Here is a 22,207-nt window from a genome sequence, read left to right as displayed (position 1 = left end):
ATCACTACTGCCATATTCTGTTGATAGGAGTCAATAAATCCAACTCAATCACTGTGGAGAGGATTACACAAGGGCGTGAATCCCAAGACGCAAGGGCCTATGGGAGCCATCTTAGAGGAGGCCTAACACAGACACCCTGGCAGATAACTTTTAGGAGTTAGTAGATAGAAATAACTGAGCAAAAGTATGCCTGATTGTAATGAAATAGACAAACTTATACAAGGATTTTCTTTCTTGGAAAGTTTTTTGGTTTTTTTTTTTTTCTGGGTGGCGGGGGGTCTTTTTTTTCTACTAAATACCTGAAGAGAGGCTTATTATTTTTCTTAGAAAGCTTTGCTTGAGGAATGACATGTGTGAGAGGAAGGTTTGTGTTTTTAAGGTGTACATGAACAGAGCATATCACAACTGGAGACTGTATTCCTTACCCATTGCCATTTTATATGGTTGAAATGGTTTCAAAATAAACACGAGCAAAGATAGCTTTTAAGGTGGAAAGAAGTTAGGAAAGGCTAGAGGTAAGCCTTTCTAGTGTAGAAAGAATGTGGCAGTGTCTATGTTGGTATGAGAGCAAACAGGGATGGGAGAGGCCTGTCTGAGAACAGAAATGTGTTTGTGTGTTTGTTTTTAAGCGTTATTAGATGCCAGGTGCCACCTTCTGTCAGGTACCTGATGTGCTGACGCACATCACCAGCACAGCTTTTGTCAGTGAACCAAATGAGCTTATTGGAAATGAAAGGTACGGGCTTCAGGGTTTATTGTGACACTGTTTTGGCCTTGACCCACTGTAAAATTGCCTATGCTTCTTCCAGGTTTGAAAGATGTTGTCATCTTTTATACCTCAGGTGCTTAACGCCAGCCCGACTGTGTCAATCCTCAAATTGTAGATTTGGCTTTTAAATCGGTACTCCCTATCAGGTTAACATAGTTCATTTAGAGTAGGTTACAGCCAATTAACTAGTGTAGTTTTGGGCCCTTAGATGTCTGCTAAATTTAGTTTTGGCCCCTTAGATGTCTGCCAGATTTTAAACAGGTGCTTGCTAAAATAACACAATTGAAATACTTCATTCACAAGATATCTTATGGTAATAACTAGATAAGCTAAACCATGCCTTGTAATTTATTACACTTATTATCAGTTTAGTAGGGAATGTTTTGTGTGTTTATTGTGCTTAGAATTGCATAAATGAAAAGATAGTTATTTTCCTTATTTCACAGTACAAAAACATGAATTACCAAGAAATTACCTTTTCTTTGATCACAAAGCATTGAAATTAGTCATTCAAATTTATGATTTTATCGTTCATTACTTAGCCAACTGCTATGTATTGATACAACTCTTTTTTTCCTACATTTTGATTCAGATTTGGAAACTGAGGCTAATCCATTGGCTGACCTATGATAATGTGTCAAAATCACTAACATGAAGTCTATGAACTATACATCTAACTCATGTTGCATTTCCACTGAATTATTTTACTTACTATTTTAAAACAACTTTAATGAAATATATCCACTTCTAGAAATTTATGTTCCCCAATTCTTTATTTTTTTCTCATGGTTTTGTTTTTCTGACATTTATTGACATAGAGTCTCCAGTGAAACTTGAATGAGTTTATATTCTATTTAGGGCAAGTGCTTTTGTGATGTAGATAGAGATGAGATAAGATATTTGCTTTCTAGTTTAGGCTGTTTGGGAGTTTAGCTCTGTGATCAGCAGTTTGTGTATTCTGCAAGAACAGATTGCAGGGGATTTCATAAGCTATTTGAAAGAAGGAACAAGATTTTAGCAAGTGAGCCACGCTTGGAGAGCCCCTATCTGCTCATCCTGAGCAGTGATTTGTAGAAGTCATGGGCATGGGGGGAAAGAGATGGAAAGGACAGATGCTAAATACACATAGACAGACACACACACGTCCATCTCCATCACCTCTTCCTTTTATTTTAATTTTTTAGGATTTTCTCATTTTTATAGGATCATAGAATTTTATAGCAAAAAGAGAACTTGGGGATCATCAAGTTCAAAACCCGCTTTTTACCAGTGAGGAAAGTGAGGCTTTGAGTATTGTGCCCTCTACTCACAACTAGTTGAAGGAGCCTGAATCAAGCGCATGTTTTGTGTCAGTCTGTTTTCATTGTTAGATGTTTTCTCACCTCACTTCTGACTTTCCTATTGGCTGCTGTCAATATTTATTTTATGTTAATACCTTGTCTTATTTGTGTAAAAGCAATTCAGTGAGAATTACAGTTTTTGTTTTGGTTTTTTTCCCCCATTTTTTTTTATTATGGTGAAATATGCATAACATAAGTTTTACCATCTTAGCCATTTTTAAGTGTACAGTTCAGTGGCATTAATAAACACATCGTTTTGTTTTTTAATTCCACAGCTCTCATAGGAACGGCCTTGCAGTCAGTGGGCGTGGAGTGTGGTGTGCCCTGAGGAGGTGGGTTGGGATGTGCTGCCATGACCACTGCTGACTGCAGTTGGGTTGAGTAAAGAGTGCAGTTAAAGGATCAGTGTAATTAAAAATAATGCCAGTGAGAAATTTAATAAATTTATTTTACTTGAAGGTTAAAACAGACAGTGGAACATCTCTTGCAAAAGAAGCTGAAGAAATAAGTGAAATGAAATAAGCCCCCAATTCTCTGCTTTTTGGTTACATTTTAAATGACATCTTAATGTTTACATTTGTTTAGATGCCATTTGGTAACACTCATTACAGAGTCAAATTAAAGAACAGGAAAAAAACCTTCAGAAAACAAAGTAATATTGTAAATCTTTTTTGAGTTAAAAAAAAAACCTACAAATGGTATGCTTTTTAGTAGCAAAAACTGCTCTTGCAGGACCCGATCTTTAAATTTAATGACTGGTTTTTTTGTTTGTTTGTTTTGTTTTTTTATGTGTTTAATGTACCTCTTAGTACTTAGCTATTTCCCTTTTCTCCTGAAAAAGACCTCCTTGTGGACTTACTCTTCCTTCATTTCTCTACAGTTGTTGCCTTTCAATGTTAGAAGTGTGATTGGTTATCAGGTTTTTTTCTTTTCTTTTTTTCCCCTCTACTCAGTCTGTTCTAAACTACTTTGGTGGTCTGCTCTTTTGGAAGTAGAGAAGTAAATGTTGGGTTGCCAATTTGGTTATAAATGTATAAAATATTTTCTCACAGAATCTCCCATGTTCTTATGCCTTTGAGTAATATCACATGATAACACTTAAAAAGATTTTTAAAACCTAAAGTAACCAAAAATCTCGTTGTTACTTTCTCATTGGAAAAAAATTGAAAATCTCCAAGAAGATATAAATGAGTGAATTTCCTCATCTTTAAGGCAGTAGAATTTGCATGTTAGAGATAACTCTTTTGGTACACAGTTTAGATCTTTATCTGAGATAGGAAATTTCTTATTTGTAAACCCCACTATTTAGACACTTAAGAAATATTGAAGAAAACTAACCATTTATAATGAGTATTTAAAGTAGCTCATTCATGTCACTCATCACAAACCTGCGATTTAACACTGCTTGCTCAGGAAGAGACTTCATGGAATCTCGTTTGCTTCAAACAGAAGTGTCTAAAGCAGAATGCTTTCCTGAGACCTCCAGGCTACTTTGCGTTCTTCCCATCTTCCACTGAGTGTCACCCATCCATCTAAATGGTGCATAATCCACTCTTTATTACATATATTTGTTTCCACAGCATGTGCTATTTGAATGCTTAGTGCCATAAAATTGCTAAAAGCAGTGGTACAGTGTGTTCTTTTAGAATAGTACTTTATTTGATGTTTAACTTGTTACATAGGGATGTTTTGATTAAAGCTGCTTAATATATTTTTAAGATAATTTTATACTAGATATACCAACAGGTATTAGTGAAGTAATCTCTATCATTCTTTTGTGGAAATACTCTACTCTTGAAAAGAGAACAAGACATTACAGTAACAGAAAAGTATTGTTCTCATAAACGTTAATAATTAACTTGATAGAGTTCTTGGTAGTTAATCTAATCTATGCTGCGTCCTAAGTGGAAGTGCCTTTGTGCTATGTTACAACAGATTTGTTTAGACTACCACTGTATTTCTTTTTTAAAAAATGAGAAAAGTACATCCAAAATATGTCAGAAAAATATAGCTGTTTCTCAGATTTTTGCATTAGAAAAAAGGAAATGAGTCAAGGCATACAATACACACTGCTTTGCCAATTAAAAGATGCTTTGATATATGTTATCTCAGTTAAGGCTCATAGCAATCCTGTAAAATAGATAGGAGTGATTTCCCCTATTTTGTAGGTAACCGAAGATCAGAAACCTCGTTTGAAATATCTAAGGTCATACAGCATATGGCATAACTGGAACTCCAACTTTAAATTCAGTCTCCAAAGTAGCAGTGTCAAGAAAACCTACACATTTCTTTCAAGCACACATCATAGAGCCCACATTCTCTAGTCTCAGCATAATAAAGCTAGATATTAATTTTAAAAACCAAAAGGCCTAAATACTTAGATTAAAAAAAACAGACTTCTAAATTATCCAGTCAATGTGTAAAAAAAGTACTATTATTATTGTTGCTGTTATTTTCATAGAAACAAGGATATCTAAGTAGTAAGGAGATTAAACAATTTACTGATTTTTAAAATATTTTTACCAAATTAGATCATTATTCCCACAAATCAGAAATATTATAAAATTGGAATTGAAGCAATCCAAATTAAATCACATTCGTTTATGTATTTTGATTTTTAATGAGTAGTTAAACCAATTTTGTTTAATGTATTTTGCATTTATGCTGGGTTTTGTTTTATTAGACCAAGTAACAGGCACACATCAGTCCTTTTGCATTTATACTGTTACTCAATTATTGATACTTCCTAGGTAAAGAGTCAGAACATTATTATAGATCTGTATCCTTAAGGATTCGTATTCCTAGAGTCTGTCTTCTTTTAATCTATACAGTACATTCCACGAAGTCAGAGATGATTCATAGGTCATAGATTTTTAATAATTAGTTGGATATCCTTAAATCTAAAATAGTTAACTATTTGTCATAGACACTAGACTTGCTGTGTCCTTGGTCACCCTCTTTAGAGTGTTTATTAGAGTCTCTAGTTCTTTGAAGAACTATATTGTGGTATCATTTACATACCGTAAAATTCACCCATTTTAAGTGTACAATACTCTGTCCTTTTTTTTTTTTCCAGTTAATTGTAGATACACATGCAGTTGCAAGAAATATACCAAGAGATCTCTTCTACACTTTGCCTAGTTTCCCTAGGCAGTGACATATTGCATAACCATTATATACTAGCACAACCAGGATATTGACATTAATACATTGCACCTATCTTATTCAGAATTCCCCAGTTTATTTTTTGCTCAAATGTGTATCTGTGTGTATGAGATTCTGTGCAGATTCACATATCCAGCACCACAGTCAAGACACTGAACCGTTCAAACATCACCGGGATCCCTGGTGCTGCCCTTTTATAACTACACCCACCTCCCTCCTGGGTAATGATGCTGAACGTCTATCGTGATTGTGTACCATTTGTATGTCCTCTTTGGCGAAATATCTGTTTATGTCTTATGTTCATTTTTTCTTTTTTAACATCTTTATTGGAGTATAATTGCTTTACAATGGTGTGTTAGTTTCTGCTTTATAACAAAGTGAATCAGCTATACGTATACATATATCCGCATATCTCCTCCCTCTTGCATCTCCCTCCCACCCTCCCTATCCCACCCCTCTAGGTGGACACAAAGCACAGAGCTCATCTCCCTGTGCTATGCGGGTGCTTCCCACTATCTATTTTACATTTGGTAGTATATATAAGTCCATCCACTCTCTTACTTCGTCCCAGCTTACCCTTCCCCCCCCAACCCGTGTCCTCAAGTCCATTCTCTGTGTCTTCATCTTTATTCCTGTCCTGCCCCTAGGTTCTTCAGAACCATTTTTTTTTTTTAGATTCCATATATATGTGTTAGCATATGGTATTTGTTTTCCTCTTTCTGACTTACTTTACTCTGTATGACAGACTCTAGGTCCATCCACCTCACTACAAATAACTCAATTTCGTTTCTTTATATGGCTGAGTAATATTTCATTGTATATATGTGCCACATCTTCTTTATCCATTCATCTGTTGATGGACATTTAGGTTGCTTCCATGTCCTGGCTATTATAAATATTATATTCATTTTTTAATTGAATTGTTTGATTTTTTTGCTGTTGAGTTCGAAAATTGTTTATATATTCTCGATACTAGTCCTTTGTCAGACATGTGGTTTGGAAATATTTTCTCTCAGTCTGTAGCTTGTGTTTTTGTCTTCTTCACATGGGCTTTCAAAGAGCAAAAGTTTTAATATTGATGAGGTCGACTTTATCAACTTTTACTTTTATGGATCGTACTTTTGATGAACTCTCTTTGCCTAGACATAGATCCCTAAGATTTCCTTCTCTGTATTTTTCTAAAAGTTTTATTCTTTTATGCTTTACATTTAAGTCTATGATCCATTCTGATGATTTTTTGAAAGATGTGAAATTTAGGTCGAGGTTCATCTAATTCTGTTTTTCTTATTGTTTACCATTCATCCATTCTTGCAGTCAACAAATATTTACTGAGTGCTTTGTAGATCTGAGGCACTGTGTTTGGCACTGGATTTTTCCATGTAGCCTATTGTGTTGAATCAGTCCCCCATCTTAGCACTTACAGGCAGTGCTTACTCTGCACAGTACCATGTAAACTGAAATGCATGAGTGTTAGCACTGTGGCCTTGCTGCGCACAGTCCCATGGAACTGTCATCCAGTAGTTAGCCTGGTGCTGTACAAGGCAAGGACTACCTGTATATATTTGTAAATTTTTATTGCTTTTAATAAACAATAATAAAGCACAGTATGATAGGTGAGTTCCAAAATTATTGTCATCTTAAGGAACATACGTTTGAGTAATTCGTATTTTATTTTATTTTTATTTTTTTAATTAATTTATTTATTTATTATTTATCTTTGGCTGCATTGGGTCTTTGTTGCTGTGCGCGGGCTTTCTCTAGTTGCGGCGAGCGGGGACTACTCTTTGTTGTGGTGCGCGGGGCTTCTCATTGCGGTGGCTTCTCTTGTTGCGGAGCACAGGCTCTAGGCGCGCGGGCTTCAGTAGTTGTGGCACGCAGGCTCAGTAGTTGTGACGCACAGGCTTAGTTGCTACGCGGCATGTGGGATCTTCCCAGACCAGGGCTCGAACCCATCTCCCCTGCATTGGCAGGCAGATTCTTAACCACTGCGCCACCAGGGAAGCCCCTAATTCGTATTTTATAATCAAGAAATATGCTTTAAAAATATAGGTCTCAACAGTTGTAACATTGATTTCAAAGATCCAAGAAATTGACACTCTATCCATAAAGCTCTTTATAATTCAAGTTCCTGGGGATGTGAAGATGTCATAAAGATCTAGAGTAGAACTTCCTTATTAATCGATTTATTTTGTGATACCGCCATAAGGGCTCTTGATATGTTGAATCTTCCCATGAAGTCTTAACGTTTTCATTTCTAGAAACATGTCTATAGTGATTAAAGGTGATGGTAGTACTTACCTGCCAAAAAGGTATCTCTGTTATCACTGACTGATAACTAAATACTTGACGTTATTTGCCAAGCTAAGAGTGTCAGTCTAAGCAAAGTTAGTTTCTTCTAACTTTATATATTTACTAGTTGTTATTTTTTTCTCCTAGCAAAGGTAAATGGCATCTCCGAATTCACAGATCCTCAATTAATGGAATTTGGAACCACGATTATAACTACTCAGATCATTAGGTCCAGAGTAATCAGGTGCACTCTGAAGTGGGAGAACCAAAATAAATAAGAGTTATCATTTAAAGGGGACTGAGTGGTGACTACAAAACCACCTGTTATGATAAATTCCCTATGGCTTAGGTTCTCTTAACCCCTCTAAGTTCCATGGGATAAGACTTATTCACTGTTTATCTGGTGAGGAAAATGAGTACCACAGACTATAAGCTAAACAGATTCTGTGTGGGAGTTTGAACTTTTTTCACATCAAAGTGTATGTGCTTTCCACAAGAACAGTAGCCTAAAGAGAGGCTGCAGCTGGGAGCAGCGTGGAGGTAATAAGCAGTGACAGAGGGAGAAGAGATGAGAGCTAGTGATGAAGAAGCAGGTGGTGGATCGTCTTTGCCAGTTCTGGGCATAAGGTTTGGTGGTTAAGACTAACCTTTGGACTCAGAAACACCTGAGATGGAATCCTAAGTTTTCCATTTGCCAGCTCTGAGATCTTGAGCAAAGTTGCTTAATCTCTCTGAGTCACTATTTCTTCAGCTATAAAATTAGAATACTATCTACCTATGAAGGTTGTTTTGAGGACAAAAATGAGATAATGTATTAAAACTTCCACAGTGCTTAGCATAGAGTAAGTACTAAATAAATTGTGGTTTAGAGTACAAAAACAATATTATGGTTTAATATTTATATTATTAAATATTATGTTAAAAATACTGTGCACATAATATTATGTATGAAAGGAGGGAACACAGCCAGGAATTCCAAGCCTTAAATCTGCACACGCAAAGTTAAAGGGGTATTTTTTTCCCCCTACTTTCTTTAAAAATACTTCTTCAGCCTTTAAAAGAAAATTTTCTATCACAACTGGCAAGAATAATTCTTAGTATTTTGATGTTTGCCTTGACAGGGGTCTCCTACTACTCTTAAACTGTGATGCTGAGCATTTATCTCCTTAGTGATGGTTTTCAGTCTGTAAGACGCTAAGCTCGTAGGGCAGTAATTCTTATACTTAGTGCACATCAAACTCAGTTATTTTCAAATTTCACATGCTTGGATTCCTCAATCAGGAGATTTCTGTTTACAGAAAGGTTGTACTATTAATAAAAACAACTGGTGTGTACCTTTTACCCAGATTCACCAATTCTAAACATTTTGCAACATTGCATTAACATTCTCTCTGTATAGAGACAGATGTTTCTGTTTTTCTGAACCATTTGAGACTAAGTCGTATACATTATGCCTTAATAATTCAGTGTTTTTCCTAAAGAACAAGAATATACTCTGACAAAACCGCTGTACAGTTATCAAATTCAGAAAAGTTGACATTCATATAAGTATTTTTATCCAATCTACAGCCCGTATGTCTAGTTTTTCAGTTATCCCAATAATGTCCTTTCTAGCACTTTCTTTTCACTGTAAGATCCAGTCCACACACTGCATTTAGACATCATGCTTTTCAGTCTCCTTTAATCTGGAATGATTCCTTTCTTTATCTTCACAGCATTGGCAATTTTGAAGGAAAAAAAAAGATTATTTATAGACTCTTGGGTTTCTCTGATATTCATGATTAGATAAATGTTATACATTTTTGGCCGGAGTACTGTATAATTGTTATATCCTTCTCAGGGTGTCATGTCCAGAGAGGCATATATGTCCATTTGTCTCTTATTGGTAAATGTTAAGTTTGAACACTTGGTTAAATATTGTCTGATTTCTTAATTTCTTTTTGTAATTAATGAGTAATATATGTGGGGAGGTACTTTGAGACTCTGTAAATCTTCCATTCTTTATCAAACTCCAGATTCAGCACCCACTGATAAGTCTTGCCTTAAGAATTAGTTTTTCTACGATGGTAGTTAAATGATGATTTTTCTAACTCATTATTCAGAATTTTACTATAAGGAAGAGCTTTCCTTTCTGTATGTAATATTTAGTGATCATCAGTGTAGACTCACTCATGGATTTGTTTTTTTTATGTGATAATTGAAGAATCATTCAGTAAGTTTTACTGAAATGCTCATCATTTTCACTCTATGAAAATATGGTTTTGTCAAAACAAGTGAGCTAACATTTTATTATTAGCTGTGAAGTGTACTTTATATGTAATATTTAATACAACAGCCCTCTGAGCTATATGTATTACCACTATATTATGTGCAAATTATCACCTTAAATATGAGGAAAGCAAAGCTTAGACTAGTCAAGTAAATTCCCTCATCAGTGAAGTCAGGACTTGAACTCAAGTCTGTTCAACTTCAGAGTCCCCCTCACTATGCTCCCTCTGTGACTCGCTTCACAACTTCTGTAGTGGATCTCATGTCTTTTTGAGAGTTTTATCACTTTTCTGACAGTTCTATCCACATTCCACACCACTGTTACCCTAAGGAAGACTGGGAGTGGGGTGGAACACTGTAGACGCCCTTTCCTTTCTCCAAAGGATAAATATATGATAGCAATCCTTCTCAAGTGATTTATCATACTGTGTTCTTGCTCCGTATCAAGAACTGCTTTAAAGGGAAAAAGACATCCCACAAGGGTAATTTGCAGTATTATTTAGCAGTAGAAGAATAGAGAACGCAATTTTCTTTGTCTGAATCACGTGTAGATGAGCCTCAAACCTCCACCCTCCCCATCAACTTTTTTTAATCCTAAGAACCAGCTGTTGGCTTAACCTCTTTTCTACATGCTGGATGCTTTCCGAATCACTTTATCCAGTGCTCTATTTAAGTGATCCCCATTAAAGTCCAGAGCCTGGGGAAATCACCCTGGTTCTGGGTTCCCTAGCAACATCCCTGAGAGTAATAACAGCTGCCTAACCATATGCCACTAGAAAGATGTTGTAGGGAAAGTACATACAAAATTGATGTTAAATGCCCTAAATCTTGAGGCTTCAGACATCACAGTCACCATGTTTGATTATTTACCTTTAGTGCTGCAAATGCAAAAGAGAAGAATAAATATAATTATCTAAAATGACAACAGATATACTGGATGAGCTTAGCAATCAGTTCAATTGCTAGATATTTTCTTGCTAAGATAAACAGAGAAATGGCTATGATAAAAATTTTTAAATGTTTATGAGTCTTTTGTGTCAAAATTAAGTTGTACTTATGTTGTAACATGACATAGCATATTTAAACATTAAGGAAACTTATAGCTCCTTACAAATTTTTGTTGATATTCTGTATTTTTTTCTGTGTTAATTTACTGTCTGTAGTTTTGCCTTTTCTAGAATGTCTTATAATTGGAATCACATATTACATAGCATTTTCAGATCAGCTGCTTTCACTTAGTAATATGCATTTAAGTTTATTCCATATCTTTTCATGGCTTGATAGCTCATTTCTTTCTAGCACTAAACATTCCATTGTCTGGATGTACCACAGTAAATTATCCATTCACCTGCTGAAGGACAGCTTGATTGCTTATAAGTTTTGGTAATTATGACTAAAGCTGCAGGTTTGTGTGCAGGTTTTTGTGTGGACATGAGTTCCCAACTTATTTGGGTAGATACCAAGGAGCATAAATGCTGGACCATATGGTAAAAGTATGTTTATTTTTGTAAGAAACTGTCAAACTGTCTTCCAAAGTGACTGTACCATTTTGAATTCACACATCCTTGCCAGCATTTGGTGTTGTCAGTTTGGGATTTCAATCATTCTAATAGAAAATAAGAATTTAATTATTAATAGCTTAACCACTACTTCAGGAACTGCTACCATTATGGTAGTATGTGTCGTAGGGAGGAAAAGTTACTACCTTTTGTGGTTTATTTGCAAAAACAAATTTCCCCACATTTAAAAATTATTAATATGTTCCTTCTCTCTGTATCCTCCCTCCCGCATCTCTTTATAGCTTAAGCTTTTGGATTTCCAAGCAGTTCACAGTAAGGACAAAGAGTGAAAAATTATCCTGGACTGTTTTTTCTGTTTTAATCAACAAGTAGCCTGTTACAGTGGCCATTATCCAACTAATAGACAATAATTCAATAAATATACATGCCTTTTTAAATACTGAAAAAATAATCTGTGACATTCTTTGAAATTCTACTCAATTTTCAAATTATTCCTAATAATTTTCAGAATTTCTGGTCACCAGTGGGCTTGGGGAGGGGTTGCTTTTTTATTTTTTGATTATTACTCCGTATTGTAAGCAGCCAATTAAAACAATACCATATTTTAAGGTTAGGTCACGCTATGAAATTTATTTTAATGATTTTGAACAAAAATCCATTTCTTCCTCCAAATTTTTAAAACACGCACGTCCCAGTAGTCAACTTGGGCTTTTAAAACAAGAATATTTTGTTTGTAAAAGAGATCATGAAAATAATTATTTGTGTTAGTTAAAAGCTCTTCCTGGTTTCATTTTTCTCAGTGAATTTATTTGCCCAGGAAAAGTTACTTATTTGCAAAACCAAGTGACATAGAAAGTCTAGGCCAATAGTCTTCTAAATATTTGTATATGAGGAAGTCTGATACTGTAAGAGACAACTGTAGAGCTACCTTGGTTGGAGGTCAAGTGGAGAGTGAAGAGACTACAGCACTCGCATCCCTTCTCCTGCCTTCTCCCAGGTACCTCTGAGGAGTCCATAGGGCTCCTGGAGAAGAACTGGAAAATTAGTCTAAATTATGATTTGTATTTAAAGCAGCAACAGAACCAAATAGTCACTACTGAGCTCTTTATCATGGAGTCCTACGTGTCTAATTTATAAGGTTTCTGAATTAGACTTCAGGGCCTATGTTACATTTTATTACAGCCTACAACTTAAGAGCAGACTGGCAAGAATTAAACGAAAAGCCTGTTTCACAGCTGTTATGCATCTGGGAATTTGGTTAAAAGGGCCTAGCTTAGCTTAGCCTGGGTTGTGAGAAAAAGCAGGGTGTACAGGTCTTTTATGTGAAGTCCTGTGCTCTGATCAGAGTTGTATTTAATACTGGCCCATAAGTCCACATAATTATAATTTGTAAGAGTCTTTAAGACGTCAGTAACTTTTAAATCTTACCTTGTGAAAAATGATTATGTCACCTGTGGACTTTGAAAATGGTTAGCAAACTGAGATAAAGGTGATAATCAGACTAAATAGTTCTCCATCCAAGTTTCATACTTACTGTGTTCCAACTATTCGTAATTTCCTACTCCATTTAATATGCTTTAATGAGCAGTGTTAATTCTGATAAATGAATGCTTCATGTAGACGTGTTGTACCGCAGGGAAAGGTGGATTACTTTTCTAATGTCGCCTTCTTACTCCATTCTGGCTTTCTCCCAGGCTCGCAGATGGGTCAGGGGCTGTGGAGAGTGGCCAGAAACCAGCAGCTACAGCAGCAAGGCTACAGTGAGCAAGGCTACCTCAGCAGAGAGCAGGGCAGGAGGATGGCTGCCAGCAGCATTGCCAACACCAGTCATCGCAAACAAGTCCAAGGGGGCATTGATATATATCATCTTTTGAAGACAAGGAAATCGAAAGAACAGGAAGGGTTCATTAATTTGGAAATGCTGCCTCCCGAGCTAAGCCTTACCATCTTGTCCTACCTGAATGCAACGGATCTCTGCTTAGCTTCCTGTGTTTGGCAGGACCTGGCCAATGACGAGCTTCTCTGGCAAGGGTAAGTTCAGCCCACCGTGTTTGATCCAGATAGCTCTAAGTAGAATCTTGCCTACAGGTTGTGGGTTTTTTGTTTTTTGTGTTTGTTTGTTTTGAGGGGGGGGGGGGGTTGGTGCTGCTTGTTAGCATAAACTTTACCTGGTGAATATTTCATCTACTTTTTATATTTTCTAACCACTATTTGTTCAATGAATTAGGCAAATATTAGAAAGCAAAGAGATACTCTACTTGCTGAAGTGAAAGGAGACTGTAGAAATTTCAGCAGCTCTTTTACCAGTTTAAATTTAAGCTATAAATCTAAGAACTTTTGGTGCAATAGAATCTATGGAACCTAAGTTACTCCTTAATAGATAGTATACATGAGTCATGAAAATGAAAGAATCGTTGAATCTTGGGTTTTCTAGCATTCTTTACCAAAGTTTATTTAAGTCTCATTATTTTAAAATGAAACTTCTGAACAGAGTAAAACATGTCTAAAAACAAGTTTTCTGAGACTTTAAAACCATTATTTTCAATGAAAATCTATGGAGAGAATCAATTATCTAAATAGCCAAACTTTAGTAAAAATGTATTACCAACAACGACATTTTTAACTCGGGCTTCCCGATACTACAGAATTATAGTATTAATTATGTAGTTCATTTCTCAACCTTCAAATAACTAAAACTCATCAATATCATCTTGTTATTCTTCCCTTGTCTTGTCATAATGAAGTTACTGTGGAAGTGAGAGGAAATTCTATTAGTAATGTTTAAAGTATAGTTATTAATTTTTAATTGTTCAGTGTAAGAGGAAAGTAAAGTACTTTAAAACTGGTTCACTTTTATTTATAACCTCTTTTCTACACTTTAGTATTCCCATCAAACTTAATTTATGATCCTATATTTGAACTTTGTAGAAGAGTTTATTTTTGTACTTATATGAACTCAATCAGAATGTAGTTTTCATTTGGGATTTAAATTTGGATTGTTCATATTTAAAAGAAATGCTTCCTTTAGTGTTAACCACATAATTATGCCTATATATCTGACGCTTGGATTTTTTTTTTTCTTAGTGATAAATTAAAGGCTAGCTTAGTTTTTTGTTTTTTTAATTTGGATGTTGAGAGGTTCTGTTGCTTTCACGTAGCTTAGTAATAAAATCAAAAGCATGGTACTAGATTAAAGAGACTGCTAAAATAGTGATAATTTTCTAAACAAGTTACTAAACTCATTGTTATGAGATCAGTGATTTCATTTGGATGGTAAAAATAATGCAAGGATATAAATTAACTATTAAGAAGATATTCCCATATAAAATTAGATATTTTACCCACTCTCCTCAGAAATTTTGATGTTACAGGCTGAGATGGTAACTTTCTTGTTTTCTTGTAAGCTGTGTGTGTGAGAAAAGAGGGAAGTTTGAGCCAGAAATCAATGATGAATATCAGAAAGTGAAAATATGGTATACATCCAGAATTTCCAGGCATTGTAATAAGATGAAACGTTAGCTTTCAAATAACAACCAGGAGCTAATGCCTCAAACAGAGTTGGAAACAGGTATACCAGTGTCTAGAAACAGTGTGTTTTGAGGTATGAACCATTAGCATTTTAAGTGTTACAGATTTTGTAAACAATCATATATAGTTGTGATAGAAAACAAACAGCGTTTTGAAGCAGTATCTTAAAAACTGCTAAGCTTAATGTTGCAACTTTTCATTTAAGTATTGAAGTTATAGCATTACAATTTCTCCCTCTGCCCAGCAACCTTCCTCCTTCCACCAATTCAGTTATATTTCGCAATAGAGCACATAGTTGCTTAATTCTGTTTAAACTCTTGGTTAAGACTGCAAACTCAGGAGTAAGCTCCTTGGATTCAGATCAAGCTGTGTTTCCTTGGGCAGCTTTTTTATGGTGTCTGTTTCTTTATCTGTAGCACCAAATCATGGGATTGTTGTAAAGACTGAGCAAGTTAATACTATTAAAATGCTTTAAATAGTGCCTGGCATCTAGTAAGCACTTGGTAAATGTTGGCTATCATCATCATCATCATCATTATTTATGTTTAACTTCAGTAGGACTCACGAATATTACTAATCTTTGTAACTCACATTTACTAAGTGCTGTCAAAATTGCTAAATTGAAGGCATTTGTCTATCTTACTCTGGTAAACAAATAAAACAAGTATAAAAGTAAACATTTTAGACTTTAGAGCTGTAAAATCCAATTTTATATTATTTCATATCACTATTTTATCATACATATACATGTTTAACTTAGAAGAATTCAATATGGCCATGTTTTCTCATCCGATTTTATCTTACTTACAGGTTGTGTAAATCCACTTGGGGTCACTGTTCCATATACAATAAGAACCCACCTCTAGGATTTTCTTTTAGAAAATTGTACATGCAGCTGGATGAAGGCAGCCTCACCTTTAATGCCAACCCAGATGAGGTAAGTGAAGAATTTGAATATTTGTGACAGTTGAACTTTATTGTTATCTTGCGGCAGCTTTCCAACATAATGAACTTGCAAGTAAATTACAAGTCACTGAACATGACTTTTCAATCACTGCAAAGCCCGGTATTTGAAGTTATTGCTGTGTGACTTAGTCATTTCTTTTTACCTTACCATGTCATGTTCTAACCTTGCTGCCGGCTCACTTTGTATGGCAGCTTCCATGACATATACGCAGCCCTCCACTGGACTTGGTTGAGATACTACTACATTATAAGTCAAGAGCACAAAATATGTTCATCAAACTTTATCTGCAGCATTTACTTTGTTTCATCATGTCCATTTAGTAACAATGCTATTTTTATCAGAGATAATCACAGAGGACATTTTTCTAGCTTGTGACACATCAAAATGTCTTTAAATAATGCCTTTAACAATCTAATACATGATGGCATAGAAACAACTTATAGATTCTGTTATAAAACTGAATAATTTTGCATTAATTCTTTAATTCTTTTTTTCTTAAGACAATAAGCAAACACAAATAGAGAGCAGAGAGAGTGGGAGAAGCAAAAAGAACTGTTTGAAATTAACTAATTATTTAATTATTTCTTAACATAATATATGAGTGATCAAAATGTGAAGACAGTTCTTTCTCTGATTCCCCCTCACCCCTGTTCTTATTTTAATATATTCTGGAAAGGTTCAGAGTTTCAGAAATGTTTAAGTATCTACTAGACGTATTCTTAGAAATCTAATAGAAATTATGTAACACTCCGAACTAATACTTATGGGTCGATCATTTTCTATGGAAAAATTTATCTGGCAGTTATTTTAATTTATTTAATTTTCAAAAACCAACTTTCTTCATTTGTTGTAGAGGTATTAAGGACTCCCTAGTTACCTTAATATTAATATTCTTTTATTAATATTAATTAATATTAAAGAGCTACTGATCTTATAAATATGCACATAATAATACAAATGACATTTTGAAATTAAATTGACTTTTGCTTATTATATATGATTTCTCTGTTAAATTTTTCTTGTACATGAATAAAAATATAACACTGCTACAAAGGTTTACTAATACATATACATCATCAGTTAAGTCTTAGCCCAAATACAGCAAAGTATATATGTTATAAAGCAGATATGTTATAAGTAACAAATATGTTATATTTGTTCTCTTTCACCAGTTTTTACTTTCAGTGAATAGAAGACTGATACTTTTAATGAAAGTAGAATGATTTATAAGAAGTTAAAGTTCAAATTACAGATTTGAAACCAATATAATATGGATGTTGCTAATTAAAACAGTTCATATGACTAGCAGTATAATAAGAAATATTTTGCATCAGTATCTTGAGTTAATTGAATGATGATTACTGGAGAAGAACTGGGGCAGGGTAATACAATGTTTTACTCCAGATACGCAGGAATCAGGAAAGGCAGCTATTACATGCCCTGTCTTATGCCCAGTTTATCAAGGCATACTGGCTCCAGTCATGAATTAACACCAGTGTTGAGTAAAACTGTCATCTTCAATTCATATCACTTGCAAATGTTACGTTCTAAGGAAAGTGTAACTTGGTAAGTACTGAGTTACAGATTTTCAAAGTCAGACAAGTTGGATGTGATTGCTCATATTGATTATGGTAAGTAGTCGTTCCTCACTAAAAGAGTACCAATTATTAAACAAGTTATAAAACATCCTTATTATGCAAAGATGAAACTGTAGATAGGCCCTTCTATACTAGAATATGATATGGGTAGTTTTAAATATCTAAATTGGAAAAGCTAGATGTCAAAATATGTTTCCATCTTTGCAGCTACATATATCAGACTATAGAGTTCTTGTTACACCTCCTCTAGAGTGTTTGGGCGGGGGGCCAGAGAAAAGAGGCAAAATTAAAGTCCTCTTTTTATCTGACAAAAAAATATTTAAAAATTTAAGTCAAATCTTTACTTAAAGAGGGGATTCAATTTACTAATTAAAATAAGATTTTTAGATCTTCAGATTTTTACTTATCCATCCTACCTACCATTGTTATTGAGAGTTGGCTGTATTTTTTTCTTTACTCCCTGGCCTGATTCAGGGATATCCTGGAGCATTCCAGAAGTATTGAATTTACTGTTCTGAAAGGGGCACATACTGCCGCCAGGCGGCATGGAACTGAACCATTCAAAGTGACTTTTGGTTCCAGAATTCTGCTTCTATGCTTTTATGGACATCAGTAACTCAGCAAGCAGCTGTCGCCTAATAACAAAATAGAATTCTCTCTTTACCAGAATATACTTAGGACATAAATAAGCATGGAAGGACATTGAAATACACTTGTAGGTGCAGGGAAATGAGGAGAAGTATTTTGATAACTATTCCACACTTGCTCTCATTGACTAATAAATAATCAGTATCAATTTGGTTGTTTACCCAACCAAAATATAATTGAAAGATTATCCTAATAGGTGTTTTTATATAGAACTTACCTACAATGAGTCATACATACTTTAGCCAGGTCTTAGAATGACTCTTGCCATGACTTTTTAGTGCTAGCAATCAGGAAGTACTTTATGGAGGTTGATTTTTTTTTTCCCCCTTCACTGGAGCACTGTCATCAGATGTGTTATTTGGGTTCATTTAAGCCTGAGAAGTAAATTATTTTTGATGATATGTTTAAATGTAAGTGGTGTTTATTGTAAGTACCTGAGATTAAGATGTATATAATTGTTCAGCATTGTAACAAGTCTACTTTTCCATAATTTCTAGTTCTGTACTTAACATTTTGATAGCAAGCATCATTAAAATATTATAAAAATAAGAATACTTACAGCCACAGGGAACGAGATTCTCCAAAGGACATCGTTCATGTCACGGATATGGGTAACCAAACTCCACAGCAGCTGCTGGCAGTGGCTTATGGGGTGGGGGAGAACTTCCGCACAGTTTGTGGTACGATTGTCTAGCACGCTGCTGTTATATGCATGACATTGTGATCTCAGCTGTATGTAAAGTCTTGATCTTATGCATGAGCTTGTGTACTTGTGGCAGGTGACCACATTCTAGTAAAGGAATGTGCTAAAAACCATCTGTTTACATTAGGCTGTATTTCCCCTGCATGTACAAGTTACGTGTGTGATTTTATTCCACAGCAGTATTATAATAAAGTAATTTTACTTATCAGCCAGTAAGCTATATTCCCTGTGCTCCATTTAGTATTAAACTTTTTCTTGACATAGTTATTTTTAAAACTAGAGCTTCTGAAATTGGTAGTGAATGTGGTTTAACTTTATATTATAGGTTTATTTTTATTCATATTTCTATAAATATGTTTATAAATTTTAAAAATGATATCCTCATTGGGGTCAGGTAAAAGAAGTCTTTTTTAAAACTATGTAAGCACATTTTTCCTGTGTTCATATAGAAAGACCCGTATGCATTCTATTAGATTGATCTGGAATAGAATCTATTAGAAGAAACATTTTAAATTTGACCTAAACATATGTTTTAGATGGAAATGTATGCACGAACTATTTTTGAGTTATCATCTTCTTTTTGTTGTTGGACCAGCTAAAATATAAACAGGAAATTTGGAGTTCTCCATTATAGAAAAGAACTCAGGTGTTTATACTCAGATTTTACAATATCTCGTATATTAAATCTTACTTTTTGCTCCAGTATACAGCAGAAAAATGTTCATTGCCATTACTTCATAGCATAGAAACAATGATGAAAAATAACTTTCGTTCCTGGAGATACAAAACCCTGATATCATCAGAATTTACACATTTCCCAAATGTATTCTTTGTAATAATTATTCCACAGGATAATGGACCTAGTCAAAGGATTTCCCAAGTCTAATAAATTTGACCATGATAGGTTGTGATTAGTTGGCTTATTTACAGAATAACTTGTCAAAGCCTGTAATATACTGATGCACATTGTGAATATCTAAGAGGAGGGTATTGTATGCAGTATTATGCAGTTTTATTTGACATAGTGTCTTTTTGGCAGGTGGGCGGGGTGGGGGGAGTATAAAGTAACATTCCAGGGAACACATTCTGAGATACACTAGTGTAGATTATCTGCAGTCTTTCTATGTGTAAATGAATATGTGTTCTTAAATGAATAGATACCTGGCTTGAATGATTGAAATATCCTGTTGTTCACTGACAGCTATCTGATGTTTATTTTACCTGTAATCTTCTTTTTATTGAAAGTCTATGGATCTATAATTATTTGTTCTCTTTCCTTTGGTCTGAGAGTATCAATTACAAAAAAAATAAAATAAAACAGAGTTGAGTCTTGACAACCAAGACTCTTCTGTCTGTATTCTGTCTGTTCTGTATTTTGATTGTAGTCTAACATGTTAAGGAAAACGTTAGTTTGGAAAGTAAGAGTAGGATGACAAACCTGATAACAATATTGTATTCAAGTAACTACATGTAGACATTGATTAAGTATCTGTGTCAAATAACTTGGAACAGATCATTCATCATTATATCCTTGGTATCTCGTTCTCTACACTAACTCTATTAAGTCTCCTGCAACACAGGAGTATTCCCAGGGAAGGTTGACAGGCCGCTAGATGCTTTTTAGTTCGGCAAACGTACTGCCTTTTGAGGTTTTATCCTTAGTTCTACAGGTCTAGAAATTTGACTTTATCTTTCCACTGAAATTAGATCAGTCTCTCAGGAATAAACTTCAGCTGTAGATAGTAGAACCTGAGCCAGGTTGACAATAAAATGGGTATACTTTGAACAGTGCCTCATAGCATGAAGAAAGAGAGAATGCCTAAGTTCTTAGCTAATATTATAAACTAAAATATATCTAGGACCTAAATGTAAGGCCAGACATTATAAACTCCTGGAGGAAAACATAGGCAGAACACTCTATGACATAAATCACAGCAAGATCCTTTTTGACTCACCTCCTAGAGAAGTGGATATAAAACCAAAAATAAACAAATGGGACCTAATCAAACTTAAAAGCTTTTACACAGCAAAGGAAACCATAAACAAGATGAAAAGACAACACGCACAATGGGAGAAAATATTTGCAAATGAAGCAACTGACAAAGGATTAATCTCCAAAATATACAAGCAGCTCATGCAGCTCAATATCAAAAAAACAAACAACCCAATCCAAAAATGGGTAGAAGACCTAACTAGACATTTCTCCAAAGAAGATAAACAGATTGCCAACAAACACATGAAAGGATGCTCAACATCACTAATCATTAGAGAAATGCAAATCAAAACTACAATGAGGTATCACCTCACACCGGTCAGAATGGCCATCATCAAAAAATCTACAGACAATAAATGCTGGAAAGGGTGTGGAGAAAAGGGAACCCTCTTGGCACTGTTGGTGGGAATGTATATTGATACAGCCACTATGGAGAACAGTATGGAGGTTCCTTAAAAAACTAAAAATAGAACTACCATACGACCCAGCAATCCCACTACTGGGCATGTACCCTGAGAAAACCATAATTCAAAAAGAGTCATGCACCACAGTGTTCATTGCAGCTCTATTTACAATAGCCAGGACATAGAAGCAACCTAAGTGTCCATCGACAGATGAATGGATAAAGAAGATGTGGCACATATATACAATGGAATATTACTCAGCCATAAAAAGAGAAGAAATTGAGTTATTTGTAGCAAGGTGGATGGACCTAGAGACTGTCATACAGAGTGAAGTAAGTCAGAAAGAGAAAAACAAATACCATATGCTAACACATATATATGGAATCTAAAAAAAAAAAGGTTCTGAAGAACTTAGGGACAGGACAAGAATAAAGACACAGACATAGAGAATGGACTTGAGGACACGGGGAGGGGGAAGGGTAAGCTGGAACGAAGTGAGAGAGTAGCAAGGACTTATTATATACACTACCAAATGTAAAATAGCTAGCTAGTGGGAAGCAGCCGCATAGCACAGGGAGATCAGCTTGGTGCTTTGTATCCACCTAGAGGGGTGGGAGGGAGAGGCAAGAAGGAGATATGGGGATGTATGTATATGTATATAACTGATTCACTTCGTTATACAGCAGAAACTAACACACCATTGTAAAGCAATTATACTCCAATAAAGATGTTTAAAAAATAAAAAGAAAATAAAATATATATAGGAATAATTGGGTCCTCAGTGCCCTGCACTAGGCTGCTCCTTTCAGTATGATCTGCTGCTTATAGTACCCACCTTCCCTGTATGTTTCATCTAGGGTGTTTTTGGCTTGAAAGAACAATGAACCTAATAATGGCTTAAACCATATAAATTTATTTACTTCAGAAGACACCCAGAATGGGTATCCCAGAGTTATTTCAGTGATACAGTGATTCATGGGACCTCAGTGTGTTGACTTTTGCCCTCTCTTGATAA

The 22,207-nt window shown here is 34.9% G+C and overlaps 1 protein-coding gene across 2 annotated transcripts in view; it reads left to right on the top strand.

Moving 5' to 3' along the window:
• The window catches only part of FBXO8 (F-box protein 8), a 40,626-nt gene that overhangs the window by 1,329 nt on the left and 17,090 nt on the right, over nt 1–22,207 (top strand). The window contains exons 2-4 of one of the 2 annotated variants that reach the window (XM_059926782.1): nt 2,385–2,441; nt 13,046–13,382; nt 15,690–15,816. In XM_059926782.1, the coding sequence (XP_059782765.1) occupies nt 13,054–13,382; nt 15,690–15,816 (456 nt within the window). In that variant the 5' untranslated portion in view covers nt 2,385–2,441; nt 13,046–13,053. The remainder of the gene's footprint in view (nt 1–2,384; nt 2,442–13,045; nt 13,383–15,689; nt 15,817–22,207) is intronic. The other variant, XM_059926781.1, reaches the window with a different exon arrangement.

The sequence above is a fragment of the Balaenoptera ricei genome, chromosome 6 (genome assembly GCF_028023285.1).
Source record: "Balaenoptera ricei isolate mBalRic1 chromosome 6, mBalRic1.hap2, whole genome shotgun sequence".
In the NCBI taxonomy this organism is placed as follows: domain Eukaryota; kingdom Metazoa; phylum Chordata; class Mammalia; order Artiodactyla; family Balaenopteridae; genus Balaenoptera; species Balaenoptera ricei.
Note: the sequence above shows the minus strand (reverse complement) of the source record. Positions and strands in the feature narration are given on the sequence as shown.